This window comes from Nannospalax galili, unplaced genomic scaffold (genome assembly GCF_000622305.1).
Source record: "Nannospalax galili isolate Female #2095 unplaced genomic scaffold, S.galili_v1.0 scaffold846, whole genome shotgun sequence".
NCBI lineage: Eukaryota > Metazoa > Chordata > Mammalia > Rodentia > Spalacidae > Nannospalax > Nannospalax galili.
Window position 1 is genome coordinate 3,098,240 of NW_008356458.1, and position 17,320 is coordinate 3,115,559.

At 42.1% G+C, this 17,320-nt stretch overlaps 1 protein-coding gene across 6 annotated transcripts in view; it reads right to left on the reverse strand.

The window, feature by feature from the left end:
• Positions 1–17,100, reverse strand: part of Sumf1 (sulfatase modifying factor 1) — a 97,934-nt gene extending 80,834 nt beyond the window's left edge. For all 6 annotated transcript variants that reach the window (XM_029556911.1, XM_017803617.2, XM_008854566.3 and 3 more), the window contains exons 1-2: positions 16,813–17,100; positions 4,646–4,819 (exon numbers count right to left, since the gene is read on the reverse strand). In XM_029556911.1, the coding sequence (XP_029412771.1) occupies positions 4,646–4,819; positions 16,813–17,076 (438 nt within the window). In that variant the 5' untranslated portion in view covers positions 17,077–17,100. The remainder of the gene's footprint in view (positions 1–4,645; positions 4,820–16,812) is intronic.
• Positions 17,101–17,320: the final 220 nt, after the last annotated feature.

Sequence of the window (17,320 nt, forward strand, 5' to 3'; positions counted from 1 at the left end):
TTATTCACAGTATTAAAAATAAACTTTTCAATTGATGTTCTTTTATAGTAATCTAATTGCAATGGATTTTATTGATGTATCTGTGACTTGTAAATGACATGAAGACTTATATAGAAAGGTACTTTAAAAAGTAGTTGTTGGTTTATACTGAGTACAATATTGTATAACTGTAATAATTCAACTGTAAACCTAAAAATTTACAGCCAAATTTGAAAGAGATGCATCCTACCTCAGGAAAACGTTATTGAATATGTCAATTATGTTGTAATGATATGCTTCTTCTAAGTATGTTGTTATTAAATAAATCATTTTTAAAAATAAAAAAAAAAGAACACATTTCCCCAATATTACAAAGGACAATGAGAAGTGAAAGAGTCCATAGATGGGAAATTATGTAAGTAAGCATCTGCCTAAAAGAATTAAATGCCACTGCTTGTTGATTCCCTGACACATTCTATGTGTCTACAACTGTCAAATGACCAGTGTAAACATCAGATGACATCTGTATTTTAATAATCTTATGTAACATTAGTATCTCAAATCTTCATGGATATCTGTCCTGAAAATGGAATCCTTTGTCTTTTAGCACCTGTGACTCTATGTTCTAGTTTCCCTACTAAATTTCTGACTGTCCTTATTCATCCCCTGAAATACATAGCCTTGGACACTACTGCTTCTCAGAGCTCTGTGTCTGGCTTTCTGAGCTTCTTGTACTAGGCCAGCAGCTCATCAGCTTGCACAGTTGAGATCACACAGCCAGCTTGTTAAAACTCAGACTGCTGATCTCCAACCCCAGAGATTCTAATTATGGGGGCTGGAAGGAAGCCAAAAGCCCTGCCTAAGGTAAATCTGGTGGTTCTGACACAGCGGGCTCAAGAGAAATGCATTGACTGACTGCTAGACAGTCTATTTCAGTCTCCTCATATCAACTACAACCAGTACTTGTAATGCCTCCCACATTCTCCCTCCCAGCTTGGACTGTCCTCATTAGGTGAAATTAACTGAGCGCTGGACCCCTGTACATCAGGCCTCACAAGAGCCCCTGGTCTTCCTCCGTTCTTAGTGACACCACCATGCCTAAAAACCCAACCACCTTGTTCACTCAAAAACACACATCAAAACTTAATACATGCCTGGTTTGGTCAATATTATATAAGTATGATCTTCTTTGTCTTTTGTTTTTGAGATAGGGTGTCCCTGTAGCCTCAGCTGGCCTGGAACTAGCTATGTAGATCAGGCTGATCTCAATCTCACAGACATCCACCTGCTCTGTCTCTCGAGTGCTAGGATTAAAGTTAGGCACTCCCATGCCTGGCTCTTTTGTCTTTTGAAATGTTTGTGTAAGTATATATTAATTATATATAATGAGTTTCATTGTTACATTTTCACACATGTATATAATGTATTTTGATCATATCTACCCCTATTATCCTCTCTTTCTACTTTCACTAATCCCCTTCCTTTTCTTCTGTTTCCTTCTACCTCTCTCTCTGCCTATCTCTATCTCTCTGTCTCTGTCTCTCTCTCTCTCTCTCTGGGGTGTGTGTGTGTGTGTGTGTGTGTGTGTGTGTCAGTGAGCTTCATTAGGGTTATATACAGGAATTTGAGCAGGAAAATAGCTCTTCCTCCCCCAGCAACTATTAATTGCCTATCGATCCTAGATCCTCAGCAAGGGAGCAATCTTTGCCTTAAATGGGCTTAAATGTAAGGACACACACAGAAAAAAAAAAAAAAAAAAAAACCCAAGCAAAAAAAGGAACAAAAATAATTATCACTTCATTTCACTCTGTAAGGTAGAATGGGTTAATAATACTCTTCTCTGGTAGTGAGCAGAAGGCTCCTTGAGAGAGACATTTCAACGGTAATGACTGAGGGAGTGGGCCACAGCAAAGGGAAAGCAAGGGAGCTGTGGGTTCCACACAGAAGAAAACTACAGGCAAAGCTACAAGATGGGAAGACTGTCTCCATTCAAGAGACACAAACAGGAGCAGCAGGGACAGGACATGGTGAGAAGGGGAAGAACAAAGAAGCTGGAAAGGTCGGGGGAGGGAGGGGTCTGTAAAACACCACAAAAACATGAAGAGCACTGTGTTTAAGGCAAGGATCCTACACTTTTTTGTGCCCTACATCCCTCAGGAATTGTGAAGCTGAGAACTTCTTCTCAGAGTGAGACATTTAAATGAACAAAATAAAATCAACAGACAAATACTAAGACTAAAACAACTACTTAAAATAATAATAAAACAAATTTGTGCCATTGTGGTGCCCTGGTTGGCACTGGTTGTCAACTTGACACACCTGGAAGAAGAAACTTCAATCAGGGAATTTCCTCTATCAGACCAGCCTGTGGGCTTACCTGTGAGGTGTTTTCTTGATTATTGAGGGATGTAGGAGGGCTCAGCCCACTGTGGATGGTACCACCCCTGGGCAGGTGGGCTTGGGCTATACAAGAAAGCAGGCTGAGCCCAGGCCAGAGGAGTAAGCTAGTAAGCAGCATTCCTCCATAGTCCTTGCTTCCTTGCATCCAGGTTTCTGTCCTAATCTGCCCTGACTTCCCTCAAGGATGAACTGCAATACGCCAAATAAATGCTATCCTCCTGGAATTGGCTCTGGTCAGAGTATTTTATCACAGCAACACAGCATGTGGTGTGTATGCACCTCACTAATACATGAAATAAGATCCAGTCAAGCCTCACATCTCAAGATGGGGATGAATGCAAACAACATGATTAACAATGTCTGTCTCTGAGTTCTCTTGTTGACAAAGTTCTGTATGCACTTTATCATGGCTTGTTGTCTGCATCATAAGTGAAGGTAAAGACTGTAAATGTGGAGCTACAAGACTCCCCCATCCCTGCTCTTAGATACCCTCCATTCTGCTTCTCCTAGCTAATCCTGAAGGATAACCCTGGTCTATAAAAATCTTCTTCCCCTAGAACTCTGTAGGGTTGGAGACATGGTTCAGTGGTTAAAGAGCTCACTGCACTAGCATGAAGACCTGACTTCAGATCTCCAGCATGCAGGTAAAAGTCAGGTGTGGTAACCACATCAGTGTTGGGGGACAGGTGGAGCTAAGAAGATCCCAAGCTCACTGGTCAGCCAATCCAGCCAAAAGTACACTCTCCAGGTTCAGAGAGAGATCCTCTTAAAAGATAAAGTGGAGCATCAGGTGGATTATAACAACCTGTAATTCCAGCTCCAGGGGTGTAACATCCTCTCTGGCCTCTGTGGGCATCTACACACACATGCACATTACCCACCCCCCAACATACATATAAAGACAGATACACTAAAAAACAGAGATACAGTTAAAAGAATTTTAATAACAAGGTAAAGGAATAAATGAAAAAGACATCCTGATGTCAACTTCTGGCCTCCACATGTACCCACATGGGTAAGCACACCTGCACACTCGCGTATACACACGTTCACACACATTAACGCTCCAACTTAAACAGACTACTGATGAAATTGAGTTGAAAACGGATGTGAAAAAAAACCCCGACTTTTGCTTACTACATATACTCACAAACAAGATTTACAACTATTTATATATTTTAAGAAATTCCAAAGAAATGTGACAGTGCAAAACCAAACTGAATGTTATTTTGCCTTTGGCATTCACTCCCAAATGGATTTTTTTCCAAATTAAAAAAAGATATTTGGTGCCAAAAATAAAAAAGTAGGGATTTCACAAAATAAGAAAAGGGTAAAGGTTTTGGTGAGAGAAAATGGGATGTGATTTAGAAAACAAGTATTTTTGAGATTCTCACAGAAACATTCATAAACCAGAAAAACTCTCTCCCCACCTCATTCCCATTTGGGACAAGCATCCTCTTGCAGAGCCTTGCACTGTGATTTAGTAACCACAGGAAAAGGCCTAAAACAGCCAAAAAAGATTTTGTGAGTTGTCAAGGCATTGGAATAAAGACACAAAAATGAAAAGCTGAGGGGCTAGAGAGAGGGTTCAGGTGTTAAGAATACACTGCTCTTGTAAAGAATCTGAGTTCAGTTCCTAACACCCATGACCAGGGGCTCACAACCACCTGTAACTCCAGTTCCATGAAGTCTGACACCCTCTTCTGGCGGCCATGGGCACCTACATACATGTACACACATATGCACAAATAACTTAAAAAATAAAATAAATCTTTATGCATGCATGAAAATCTCAAAAATTAATAAAACTAATATATTTTTTAAAATGCAAAGTGTACTTCAGCAGCTCTCACTTATGAAATACAGTACACTTCTGGGACAACCAGACTGCAGTTTACTGAGAATACGAATGGACTTACTTTACACACCATCTGTGCTTTCAAAAATCCTAGTGGGCAACAGCCCGCTCTGGCGGATTCAAGCACAAACACAATGCAGCAAAAAGGTTAGGAACACCAGTTCTGGGGTTCACACTGGCTATGCTTGATTGCCATCAGCAACCGGCTGTGTAATTAGGATGAATCACTTTTCTAATCCTCAGCTTGTTGCTTCATGGGGCTGCTGTGAGAAATTAGATGAAATATACATTCATGTGTTTACCACAGTGCTGGGCACAAAGTAAAAGTGGTCGCTGTTCATTGTTACTAAATCCTTCTTCAAGTTCTGGAAAAGATCAAGTTCTCTCTTCTAGTCCCAGCCCCATTACCTCTGTCAAATAGCCAGTCGAGTTCACAAACTTCTCAAATTCCGCATTACTGACTTCATAGGCATCCATGTAAAAGGCATCAATAGCAACGCTCCTTGCGGGGGCTTCCCCATCCTGCTTGATCTGAGGATCATCTGTGCCCATTGTAAATACTCCAGCAGGGATGGGGACCATCTACAGCGACAGAAACACAGGAATCATTAATCAAAATCAAAGTGTACCTGAGAGAGCTGTAAAGTTCCTAGCACACACCAAGCACCCAAAGCTTAAAACCCCTACCACAGAAATCTACATGAAACTAGTAAAATCAAGGGCTGGGAGATGTCTCTGTGGGTAAAGTGCTTGCTGCATAAGCATGAGGACCTGAGTTCACATCCCCAGCACCCACATAAAAGTTAGGGGGTAGGGGTACAACAGGTCTGTAACCCCAGCACTGGGGGTCAGAGAGGCTCACTGGCCAGCCAGTCTAGCCAAAACAGTGATCTCCAAGTTGAGTGAGAGACCCTGTCTCAAAACATAAGGTGGAGAGTGACTGAGTCACTGGACATCAACTTCTGGTCTCCACCAGCACAGCCACAGGCAAACACACCACCATACATACAACACACACATACAAAAATGTTGCATTTTTTTCTTTATACATTTTCTTTGAAAAATTCTCTTTTCTTTTTCAATTTTAAAGCATTGCAATTACTTTTTTCTGAGCTACCTCCTCTCCTCATACGAGCTCTAAATACCAAAAGAGGAGAGACTGAGACCACTCTGCTCACAACTGTACCTGCAGGACTGAACACAGGGTCTGAGGATGCACAGAAAATTGTCTGCCAGGAGTGGTGGCGCACACCTTTAGTCCCAGCATTCAGGAGGCAGAGGCAGCTGGAGCTCTGTGAGTTTGAGGCCACCCTGGTCTACAAAGCAAGCTCTAGGCCAGCTGAGGCTACAGGGAGACCCAGTCTCAAAAAGATTGAAAAAAAAAATGCAGGTCTGGGGCTAGAAAAATGGCTCAGCACTTGGCTGCTCTTGGGTACTGGTTCCCAGTACCCATGTCTGGAGGCTCACAACTGCCTGTAACAACAGCCTCTTCTAGTCTCTACTAGTACCTGCACTCATGCGCACATATACATAGGTACACATAATTTAAAATAGTTTTTAAAGTGCTGGTCCCTGCTCATAACTACAGGACATTACAGAAATGCAATTCGCACATCTTCTGAAGAGTGACAGCTCTACAGATCCACCAGAGTGGCTATAACACCATGACAACTGATGGTGAAGATGAACAGAGACTGGAACCTTCCTACCCTGCTGGTATGAATGTAAAACAATGCAGCCACTAATACAGTTCAGCAATTCCTCAGAAATGAAAAAAGGTACTACCCCAAAGCCTTGCCATTCTACTACTAGGTTTTTATCCAAGAGAAATGAAGTGTATGTCCACACAAAGGCTTGTTCAAAAAAGCATTCACATTGGGGCTGGAGAGGCGGCTCAGGGCCTATGCACTTCCTGTTCTTCAAGAGCACCTGGGTTGAATTTCCAGCACCCACATGGCCCCTCTGTCACCCTCTTCTCATCTTCATGGGAACTACACACAAACCAATAAACGTACTGGTGGTCAAAACACTTGTACAAATAAAAATAAATTCATCATTTTAAAAATCCCTTGTCAAGAAATTTCAATGGACTCTCATATGAACATTTGAAAATAGCCCTGTTCTTTTTTCTAGTTCCCTCTCTAGAACTTGTAATGCTAATTACTCTCGCCTTTACTTCTCCTTCACATCTCCTAGTCACAATTCAAGGACTTTCTTTTCCCCTTAGAGATAAGAATTATGCAATTTGAGAGATTTTTAGATAGACCCACTGAAGGGGTACTCCAGTTGCCTCACCCTGCGTCCCTGTTCAGCATGGAAGAAACCAAGCATCTGCATCCCGATTCCCTATTGACAATCTGGGTAACCCCTTTTGAGAATGGCGTGGTAAGAATAGGAGGTAGGAATTGGCTAGGCAGTTAGGGTTGAAAGACCCCAAAGAAAAGTAGCCAGTTCCTTGGCTAAAAGTCAAAATGTCCTTAGGACTTTTAGCAACATACTCTATTCCAAAGGCCAAAAATGTCAAAAGTATTTGGGAGCTTGTATCTAATCCTTAAAAGATTTTAGGGTTACCTCTTCAGAGGGGGAAATGTTAGAGTACCCCAAAGCCCCATAAAAATAAAGAAATAAATAAAAGAAGAAAAAAGAAAAAAAAAGTGATGGGGAGATATGGGAGGTGTTGGAAGGGAGTGGACACGGATTTGATCCAAACAGCTTATATGCATGTATGAAATTCTCAATAAAGTTTTTGTAAAAGTTAAAAAAAACTGAGGTGTTAGGAAGGCAGGTTCAACTTAAGTTATGCTAAACAGATGGGCAGAATACCTAGTGCATTAATGAGATAGCGAATTTTTCCTGCCTGGAATCCCACCTTGTAATGCAGAACTCCGCAGAACTTTTGACCAGCCACAGTCATGTAGGTCTCTAAATCTGCTCACTTTCCGCTGTTTGGGTCCATTCTTCAATTCCTTTATGAATGAGACTAAGACCCCTCTAGGGGACCCTCTTCCCCACCTACATTTCAGTACAGGCCAAAACTATGGACATAGAGTAACAGTACGTGAAGGTGCTTTGCAGACAATGATAGACTGGCACCAACCTTTGAAATATTCTTGCAAAAAAAATTCATTTTGTACCCTTTGTATGTTCAGAATGTAGCATTATCAGAAACCCTCAAAAATAAAATAGGATGAAAAAAACCCATTCATATAGCAGTATTATTTGTAATAACAAAGAAGTGGAAACAACTTAAATGTCCATCAACTGATGAATATGTAAAAAATATGGTATACACAACAAATGGCACATTGATCACCCATAAAAAGAATGAAGTACAACAGTGATGAATCTGATAACATGACTCTAGGGGAAACAATCCATTCCCAGGAAGGCTACACAGGAATCCATTCACAGAATATATTGGGGAGACTGGAGAGATAGAGTGGTTAAAATGCTTACCATACAAATATGAGGACTGGGGTTAGGATCCCCAGAACCCACATAAATGTCAGGTGGGTGAGGTGTCTCACCTGTAATTCCAGCCTCAGAAGGTGGAGATGGGATCCCCAGAGCATTCTTGCTAGAGACTAGCCATGCGGGAGAGCTCTGAGTTTGACTGAGAGGCCCTGCCTCAGTGAATAAGGTAGAACAGCCATGGAAGATGATTCTCAACACCAACCTCAGGCCTCCACATGTACTCATGCACATGTACATGCGCATCTACACACGTTTATCCACACACATGGAAAGAAGCATATACACACACCTACACACACACACTATACACACACACACACGTAAAAATAAAGTATTCAAACTAGGAAAAATCCCAAGAAATACAAAGTAGATTTGTGCTACCCAGGGGCTCTGTACAAATGGGGAATGTGTACTTAATGGGTATGGGGTTCCTTTGAAGATGCTGAAATGTTCTGGAATTAGGTAGTGATATTAGTTTTGACTTCACTAAAAAAAAAATCACTGAACTGTACACTTTTAAAGAGTGACTGATATGGTGTATGAATTATGTCTGTTAAAAACAGGCTCTCAAGCACACCACCTGTCAGAACACTCTCTGCAGACATAATGTCTAGCTTTAAAATCATGCAAATAAAAAGCCAATTCACAGACCTCTTGGTACCTTGTGAACTGTCAAGTTTCTGATCTACAAAAGAGTTCAAATCAATTAAGGAGGAGAAATCAAAGAAATAATTAGGTGAGGAGGAGAATGTGGTTTAGCAGTAAGAGTGGAAGAGTTAGAATAACTCTTGGGAACTCAAGGACTACTGACCCGATTTTCTACTGCTACAGACTCTCTGCTAATGGTTACTTCAGTTATGTGCATGTTTTTCCCAATCCTAACAGCGCTATTTTCATCTAAGTAACTGGAGTGATATTTGTCCAATGTATCATTCCTATCCCAAGAAATAAATCTTGACTACCTAAGTACAAATCCTATCACCCATAGGTCACCTAGCCTTACTGGTTCTCTTACCTTACTGGCTGTCTTCTGGATTCCCAGATAACTGCAGTAGCCTCTTTGGTGGTCTCACTGCCTCTGGCCTCACCCTTTCACACCCCTCCCTGCCTCTGCCATCCAATCATTTTATCCAATCACTCATTGGCAAATGTTTAAGTCCCTGCTGAGCTTTCTGAAAATGTCAGTGTTCTGTAAACAACACAATTTACCACAGCTCTATCACAAAAAAAAAAAAAAAAAAAAAAAAAAGTTTAGAAATGAGGGCTGGAGACATCGCTCAGCAGTTAAGAACACTTGCTGCCTCTTCCACAGGATCCGAGTTCAGCTCCCAGCACCATCAGGTGTCTCACAACTGCATGTAACTCCAGCTCCAGGAGATCAGATTCCCTCTTCTAGAGTCTTCAGGCATCTACACACATATCACACAAACACACACACACACACACACACACACACACACACACACACACATAAAATTAAAAAATAAATCTAAAAAAGAACAACCTAAACATCCATTAACAGTGGCTTGCTTAAGCAAATTGTAGGCCATCTAGAAAATGTCAAATAAGGTAGACATAAGAAAAGAAAAGAATAAGAGGAAGTTTTTGTTTGTTTTTTGGTTGTTGTTTTGTTTTGTTTTTTGAGACAGGTCTCACTATGTAGACCCAGACCAGTCCAGGCTGGCCTCCATCTTACAAAGATCTGCCTGCCTCTGCCTCCGGAGTGCTGGGATTAAATGTGTGTGTCACCACACCCAGCCAAAAGGAAGGTTTCGGGATGATGGCATGGAAAGATGTCACCAAGATAGAACAATAGGAACAAAGCAAAGTGCCCAGTCGTATGTGAGATGTTATGATGTGTGTGAAAAGATGTAAGATAAGAGTGACTACAGACTCACCAATGTTTAGATTTGCTCGTGTTGGCAGACCAGACCTCTGGAAAAACACATCAACAACACATGCAATGGTTGTATGATGGGAATGTTATTAAGTGAATCGAAACGTTCTCTACACCCAAATTTTTCTTGAATTTAGAACCGTGTAAATGTAGGATCTTATTAAAAAACCAAAAGAGACAATCCAGCAGTCAGGAGGAAGAGGCGAGTGGATCTCTACAAGTTCCAGGACAGTCTGATCTACATAGAGAGTTCTAAGTCAGCCAGGGCTATGTAGTGAGACTCTGCCTCAAAATGAATGAATAGATGAATGAATGAATGAATGAATGAATGAATGAATGAATGAATGATTGACTGATTGAAAGATGACATGTCCTGGTTGGAGAGAAGGCTCAGAAGTTAAGCACACTGGCTACTCTCGCAAAGGACCAGAGTTCGGTTCCCAGCACCCACATGGAGGCTAACAACTGTCCTTAACTCCAGTTCCAGGGGATCTAACTCCTCCTTCTGAGCTCTGTAGGCACTGTGCTTATATGGTACACTTACATTCTTTCACACAAAACACTAATACACATAAAATGAAAATAATTATTCAGGAATTCCCATCACATTCAGGGTAAAATATCTAAACATCAGAGCCTAACCACTCATTACCTCTAACTTGTACTTGACTGCAATTAAATTTGTCTCTGTAAATTATGTGATTGTTCAAGGATTATCTCCTTCTCAGGTCTCAACTGTCTACATATCCTTCCCTTAGCTGGGTTAGGAACACTTCATTTTGAGTCTTCTGATGTATACCTAAGATGCATATCTATCATATCTCTCAGGCTGGAGAGATGGCACAGCAGTTAAGAGCAATGGCTGCTCTTGCAAAGAACCCAGGTTCAGTTCCCAGCACCCACATGGTGGCTAACAACTGTCTGTAACTCCAGTTCCAGGGAATCCAACATCCTCTTCCAGCCTTCATGGGTTTGTACATATGTACATATGCAGGCAAAACACTCATTCACATAAAATAAAAATAAATTTTAGCCAGGCGTGGTGGCACACACCTTTAATCCCAGCACTCGGGAGGCAGAGGCAGGTGGATCTCTGTGAGTTCAAGGCCAGTGGAGAGTGCTGGGATTACAGGCATGAGCACCATGGTTGGTGAGATTTATCTTTTAAGTTACACTTATATGTGACCGAAAAATAAATAAAAATAAATAAAATAAAAAATAAATTTTAAAAAGTAATCTTTCACACACAAATTAAGTACACATTTTCTTTTTTTAATGTTGTGTTTCTGTGTGTGTGTACATGTGTGTGCACCTGTGGATGCCAGAGAACAACCTCGGTGTCATCCTCAGGAACACAGTCCACCTCGGTTGAGACAGGGTCTCCCATTGGCCTGGAGCTCACCAGTTAGGCTAGACTGACTGGTCAACAAGCCTCAAGGACCCTCCTCTCTTGATTCCCCAGTGCTGGGATTACAAGCATCTGTTACCACACCCAGATTTTCACATGGTTCTGGGGATCAAACTCGGTCTTCATGCTTACAAGGCAAGCACTTTACTGACTGAGCTGTCTTCACAGCCCCATTAGTTACATGTTTTCACCTTATCTAGATCTTAGGCTCCTTATTAGCCAGAAATGAACTTTTCATTTCTAAATTCCTGGCACACCCTATGGCACATGACCCAAAGTAGACACTCAAAGGATCTTTAGTGACTGAATATGTAAGATCATAAACATGAGGAGCAATTTGTTATCTGTATTATTCATAAATAAAATAATCTAAAGTCTATTTCATCTGTAAGTCTCAGCCATGGGTAACAGGTCAGGATCACAGTGAAACACATCAATGCCTGGGATACAAGACTCGACAATCCTAAGAAGAGAAATCAGGTTTTGTATTAAAAAAAAAAAAAAAAAAGTAGCTCTGCAGAAATGTAGAAAACTTAAGATTTCAAACAGAATATCATGAAGAGCTAGGTTTGGTGGTATATACCAGTTATCACTTAAGAGGCAGGAGTACTGGGTGTTCAAGGCTAGCCTAGGCTACACAGTAAGGCTCTCTCCCCAAAACAAAGAAGATTTTCTAAAAGTCTTAGAGGAAAAAAGAGCTCCCATAGCCAACAAAAGGTCTTGCTATGAGAACTGCTGTGCATCTCTCAGCTCAAAGCTGAGCCCGCACCCTGTACACATTGAATTTCTACAATTGCTAGTGCTTTCCTCATACTCATCTCCCTCAAGGTAAATACCAGCAATCTGAAAGCCATCCCAGCTTGTACTGTGGGCTTCTGGCCTAGATTCTTTCCCTTCTTTGATTAACCAGCAGAGATAAAGACTACTGAAGAGGCCAAGTTTCCATTCAGGAGGCTGAAGATAAAACGAGCTCCAACTGTTCTGAGAGGATCATAATTCCTAGTTTATACTGAGGTTTTCTGTTCTACAACTGTAAAATGTCCATTCTAGTGAAATTCCATACATTCAGATTTCTTACCTACTGGATCCCAAGTCAAATTTAAAGACTATTTTAACTATGTCTTCATGGAAGGGCCAGGGTCAAACAATCCATTCTTTGCAGTGTCTAAAGGTGAGTTAAAACCCTCTACTACACAATAGCTTCTGCCACTGCTACTCAAGACAGGAGTGGGTAAGATGGTTGTGAGGGTAAAGATGCTTGCTGTGTAAGACTGGCAGCCTGAGTTCGATACCTGGAACCCATGTAACACTACACAGAGAGTACCCATTCCACAAATTTGTCCTTTGACTCCTGTTATAGTTACTTCCTATTGCCATGATAAAAAAAAAAAAAAAAAAAAAAAAAAAAAAGGTGATCAAAACCAATGCGGGGAGGAAAGGGTTTATTTGGCTTACATTCATCATCAAGAGAAGCCAAACTCAGGGCAGGAACCTCAAGCACAGACCATGAAGGAACACTGCTTACTGGCTTGCTCCCTTAGCAGGTGCTAAGCCTGCTTTCTTATACAACCCAGGACCACCCACCCAGGGGTGTCCTTGCCCACAGTGAGCAGGGCCCTCCACATCACTCAACAATCAAGAAAATGCACCACAGACATGGCCACAGGCCAGTCCAGTGGAAGAAATTCCTCAATCGAGGTTCCTTCCACTCAGGTGTGTCAAGCTGGCAACTGCAGCTATCCAGCACACCCTCCACAATGCATGTGCACATACACTCAAGCATAAACACACAGATAATAAATTCATATTTGTTTTTAAAAGACAAGCATAAGTGAAGTCAAGAATCATTCCAGGGGGCTGGAGAGATGGCTCGGCAGTTAAGAGCACTGGCTGTTCTTGTAGAGGACCCAGGTTCAATTCCCAGCACCCACATGGGGGCTAACAACCATCCATAACTCCAGTTAGCATCACACAAGTGCACTTACATACATGCAGGCAATACTCTCATACACATTAGAAACAAAAATAATAGACTATTATTGCTAAAACCATCTTAAAGCTATGCATGCTGTCAAGTGCGGTAGGCATCTGCTAGTTTTGCCCACCCAGCACCTATTCCCCTAACATGCAAAAGCATCTGAAGTCTCCTTTGGAAAACCACTTCTTGACTTCACTAAGCACATGTGGCCCATGGGTAGCCAGCTAGATGGCTTAACTACATCTCCTGTGTCCAAGGCCTGGAGAATCAAGTCATTCTTGTGACCAAAAAGATGCAAGTAGGAATAAGCCCAAGTTCAATTAAAGTTTATCAGGGAACTTTTGCTAGAGTCACCAAGAAGGGAACTCTTCCTCTTCCAATTAGTTTAGAAAGAGAAGAGATACTAACTGGCAACAGCCAAAACTAAAGGAGATGACCCAAGGGATGGTCAAGGACAGACCCAGAGATTCTGCCTGATGCCTTGGATCCAGCTGTGTCTAAGTCCATACGGATTCCCAAACTTCTCAAAGTCTATAAATGTCCTCTTCTTCACTGTTGTTTTCACGTTCCAGTAGAATTTTGTCCTGCACACAAAAACTAAGCAGGCCAGCAAGGTGGCTCAGTAGGTAAATGCATTTACCACCAAGTCCAACAACCTGAGTTCAATATGCAGGACCATATGGTAGAAACTGAGAACTGGGTCCTACAAGTTGTCCCCTAACCTCAACATGTGCACTGTGGTATGTAGACACACACACACACGAATGAATGAATGAATGAACGAATGAAGTTGAATTTTTAATGAAATTAGCTCACACGCAACTTTGTGCAGCTCTTCCAATTCCTTCTTTCTACTCCTTAAACTTAAAAGCCTCAACAGAAAGCTGGATGAATAACAAGAGAAATAAGATCTCAGAATCTGTCCACCAACTACTTGCTGCTTTAGCTATGTACACAGGGCTTTTTGGTTCACACCACAGACAGACATTATTAGTAGAGGAAACTTTCTTCCCGTGCTGAAATTTAATTCATGAAGCCTCAGTTGCCTCAGCTGTAAACTCAAAGATAATACACTGCACAGAATTCTTGGGAGTGTGAATAAGGCAGGACATTTTTACAAAGGTTTCTTTTAAAAGTACTCAATATTCTTTACTCCCAAGGAACTTTCTCAATATTGCAACCACCAAAAAAGACAACAGATCATTCCAGGAATTGTTGCAGAGCACCAAAAATAAGTTATGCACTTGGAGGGTATAGAGATGAAAACAGGTCTAAAACTGTGTCCATTGTGGAGTAAGATAACAGGCAACCACAGTAAACAAAACAGACAAGTTGCCATTGTGCAATGACAAAATGCGACTTCTAGGACTGAAAAATCAACTCCTGGAAAAAAGGTTTTATAAAATAGATACCCATCAACTGTACCTTTACACCTGAGGAAACATCCCCAGACAGGAAAACACTGTATTATCTACACATACAGGCTATGCATCTGTATATACTGGCATGCCACATGAATATTTAGCATCTCCATTCTAAATACCTTCCTTCTCAAACAACTCTTCTATAAGTTCATGGATATTAAAACATTTTTCTTGTTACAAAATAATACATAATAGAGAAAGATATTAGGGAAATTTTCTCTGTGAGAATTACATTTATTTTACTTGTGTGGTGTGTGTGTGTGTGCAAGTACGTGTGCATGGGTGCAGGTGCAGACGCCAGAGGTCAACACAGGAGTCCTCCTCTACCTTATTCACTTAAGACAGGATCTCTCACTGAACCTGGAGCTCCCCATTTTTCCAGCTAGGCCAGCTGGCTGGTCAGCAAGCCCCCAGCTATCCTGTTTGTGTCTCCCACTTCCACCCCACCCCACCCCCAACACTGGGGTTACAGGCATTTGTGGCCAGGCCCAGCTTTTTACGGGAGTGCTAAGAATCTGAATTCAGGTCTTCATGTTTGCTCAGCAAGTACTCTTACTGAGCCTTCCTAGCTGCAAGAACTGTTTTCTTGGCTGTTTTTGTTTTTGAGACAGGGTCTCACTATGTAGCCCTGGCTGGCCTGGAACTCACTACGTAGACCAGGCCAGCCTCTAACTCACGGAGATCTGCCTGCCTTTGCATTCCAAATGTTGGATTTGAAAGTGTATGCAACCATGCCAGGCTCAAGAATTGTATTTTTTGAACCAGAGGGAATTTAAGTCAAAATTTTAAATATGTATATTGTTTCTTAGATGATTCATATTGCCATAGCTTTTCCATTGAACTGTAAAACTCTTATAGCCCAATGCTATTTACTTTGTGTCCCTCATTTTGCAAGTGTTCATCATATAAAATTATATACACACATACACAAACACACACACACACCTAAATAGTGTGACACTGAAAAGTATAAAAACTATTACTCCCAGAAAACCTTAAATCATGTTTCTCAGAATACATTATGCACTCCTACAATGTGCTTTGGGGTGTCCTTAACATTACAGAAAATAATATAAGACCAGCCAAGGATGACCAGAGTAGCATGCAGTTGGAGTACAAAACCACTCTTAGAGGCATCAAAATTGTACATCTTGTAAACCCAACTGAAGAGACGACAGCACTCCACATCTCATTTTTGTAATCTATAGAAAGATGGAGCATTCAAAAATGAGGAGTGTTAGTACCAGAAGGCCTAGACAGAACTTGGAGGCAGATGGATGCATATATGCAAATAAGCCAACTGCCCTAATAGTATATACAGCATACACATCAGGGGAAGTCTTCTTTAGAAAAATGGAGAGAAGGTCAGTTACCCTGCTAGTTAGAGAACAGAAATCAGGATTTCTCATCATACACCAGTAATGCAGAGTATCTGCCCTGTCATTTAAACACAGGATGAGGACATAAAGAGATGCCCAGCTACCAACTTCCAACCCTCTATGTCTGAGAAACTAACCATGGTTCATCTTCCACACCCACAACCCAGCTGGAGAGTGAAATCTGCAGATACACATTGTTAATAATTGCCATGCCACAGCGAATACACAGTACTGTGGCAATATATGGAAATACTGAAGGAAGGACGGGAAAGGTTAGGTAAGGCCTGCAAGGAAACTTACCCTATTACCAAGTCCTGAACACTGGTGAGAATTAACATTGAGAATCTAGCTATAGGAAAATAAAAAGTGCTACTCGGAAGCCCTGGGGTGAATTCCCACTACTTGAGTCCACAAAAGCACCCAAATATATGAAGCATCTGGTGAGTAGAACAAAGAACCAATTCTTTCATTTCTGTATTTATCTACAGATCCTTACGACTAACACATCTAAGCATTGTGCAAGAGACATTACTAAAAGCAATGAAGCTGGTATACTTGACTTATCTTCAAAGTGCTAAACACGACAGGATAAATTACACAAGTCTCTGCTCTCAAGAAGCAGAAACCACTCAAATCGACCTCAAGTAATTTGACAAGCGGCTCCACAGTTACTCAGAGGAACTGAAACCATAATCTGTTTGGTTTCAAGTTCTTAGTTCTTCATCAAAATGACAGGGTAGAGGAAGAAGGAAAGAGGAAGGAAGAGGGGTCAGAGGTAAGCAAGGACAAGAGTCAAACTAAACTCTGTTAAGGATCGGAAATAAACACAGCCACAAAACCCTGCCCACCTTAGGGTGGGGAGGGAGGTGAGGACCTCACGCCCTGTCAAATGGGATCCACACGCAGCGATTTGGGGTGTGGTTATACCCTTCCCTGGCCTTCCAGAGCTCCCCTAAACCTGGCCCCATCCCAGCCAGGTGCAGAACCTACACGACCCGAGGAACGTAAGGAGCACCTTGGTGAGCGCGAGCGGCCGCTGGCCTGGGCCCGGGGCGTTCGCCTCCCGGGAGTACCTATGTGCGGCCGCCGAGCTGCCGGGGACCCCGGGCCGCTGGGGAGAGCCGCAGCCGCACGAGCCCGCGAGGGACGCCGCGCCTTCTCCAGCCCTGGCCTCTTCGCTCCCCGCCGCCCCGCACACCAGCAAGAGCAGCGGCACCAGTAAGATACGAGCCAGCCGGCTGCAGCACCCAAAAGCCTCTCCTCGTGCGGGCGCAGCCATGTTGTTCCGTGAGTCATGTGATACGTCCGGTCACGTGGCCCGCCCTCCTTAAAGGGGTGGCCTGGGCTGGCTTAAGCAGTGGGCCAGGAAAGCTTCCAGGTAGTTTAGTGGGAGTTCTGCTAATGTTAGAACTGCGGAACACAGTAAAACACTTTACAGACTATGAACCCCTCGGTGATTTCGTGGTTGAAAAATAATAATCATATTTATTCAGCATTTGCTAAGTATGAAATAAGCACTCCAT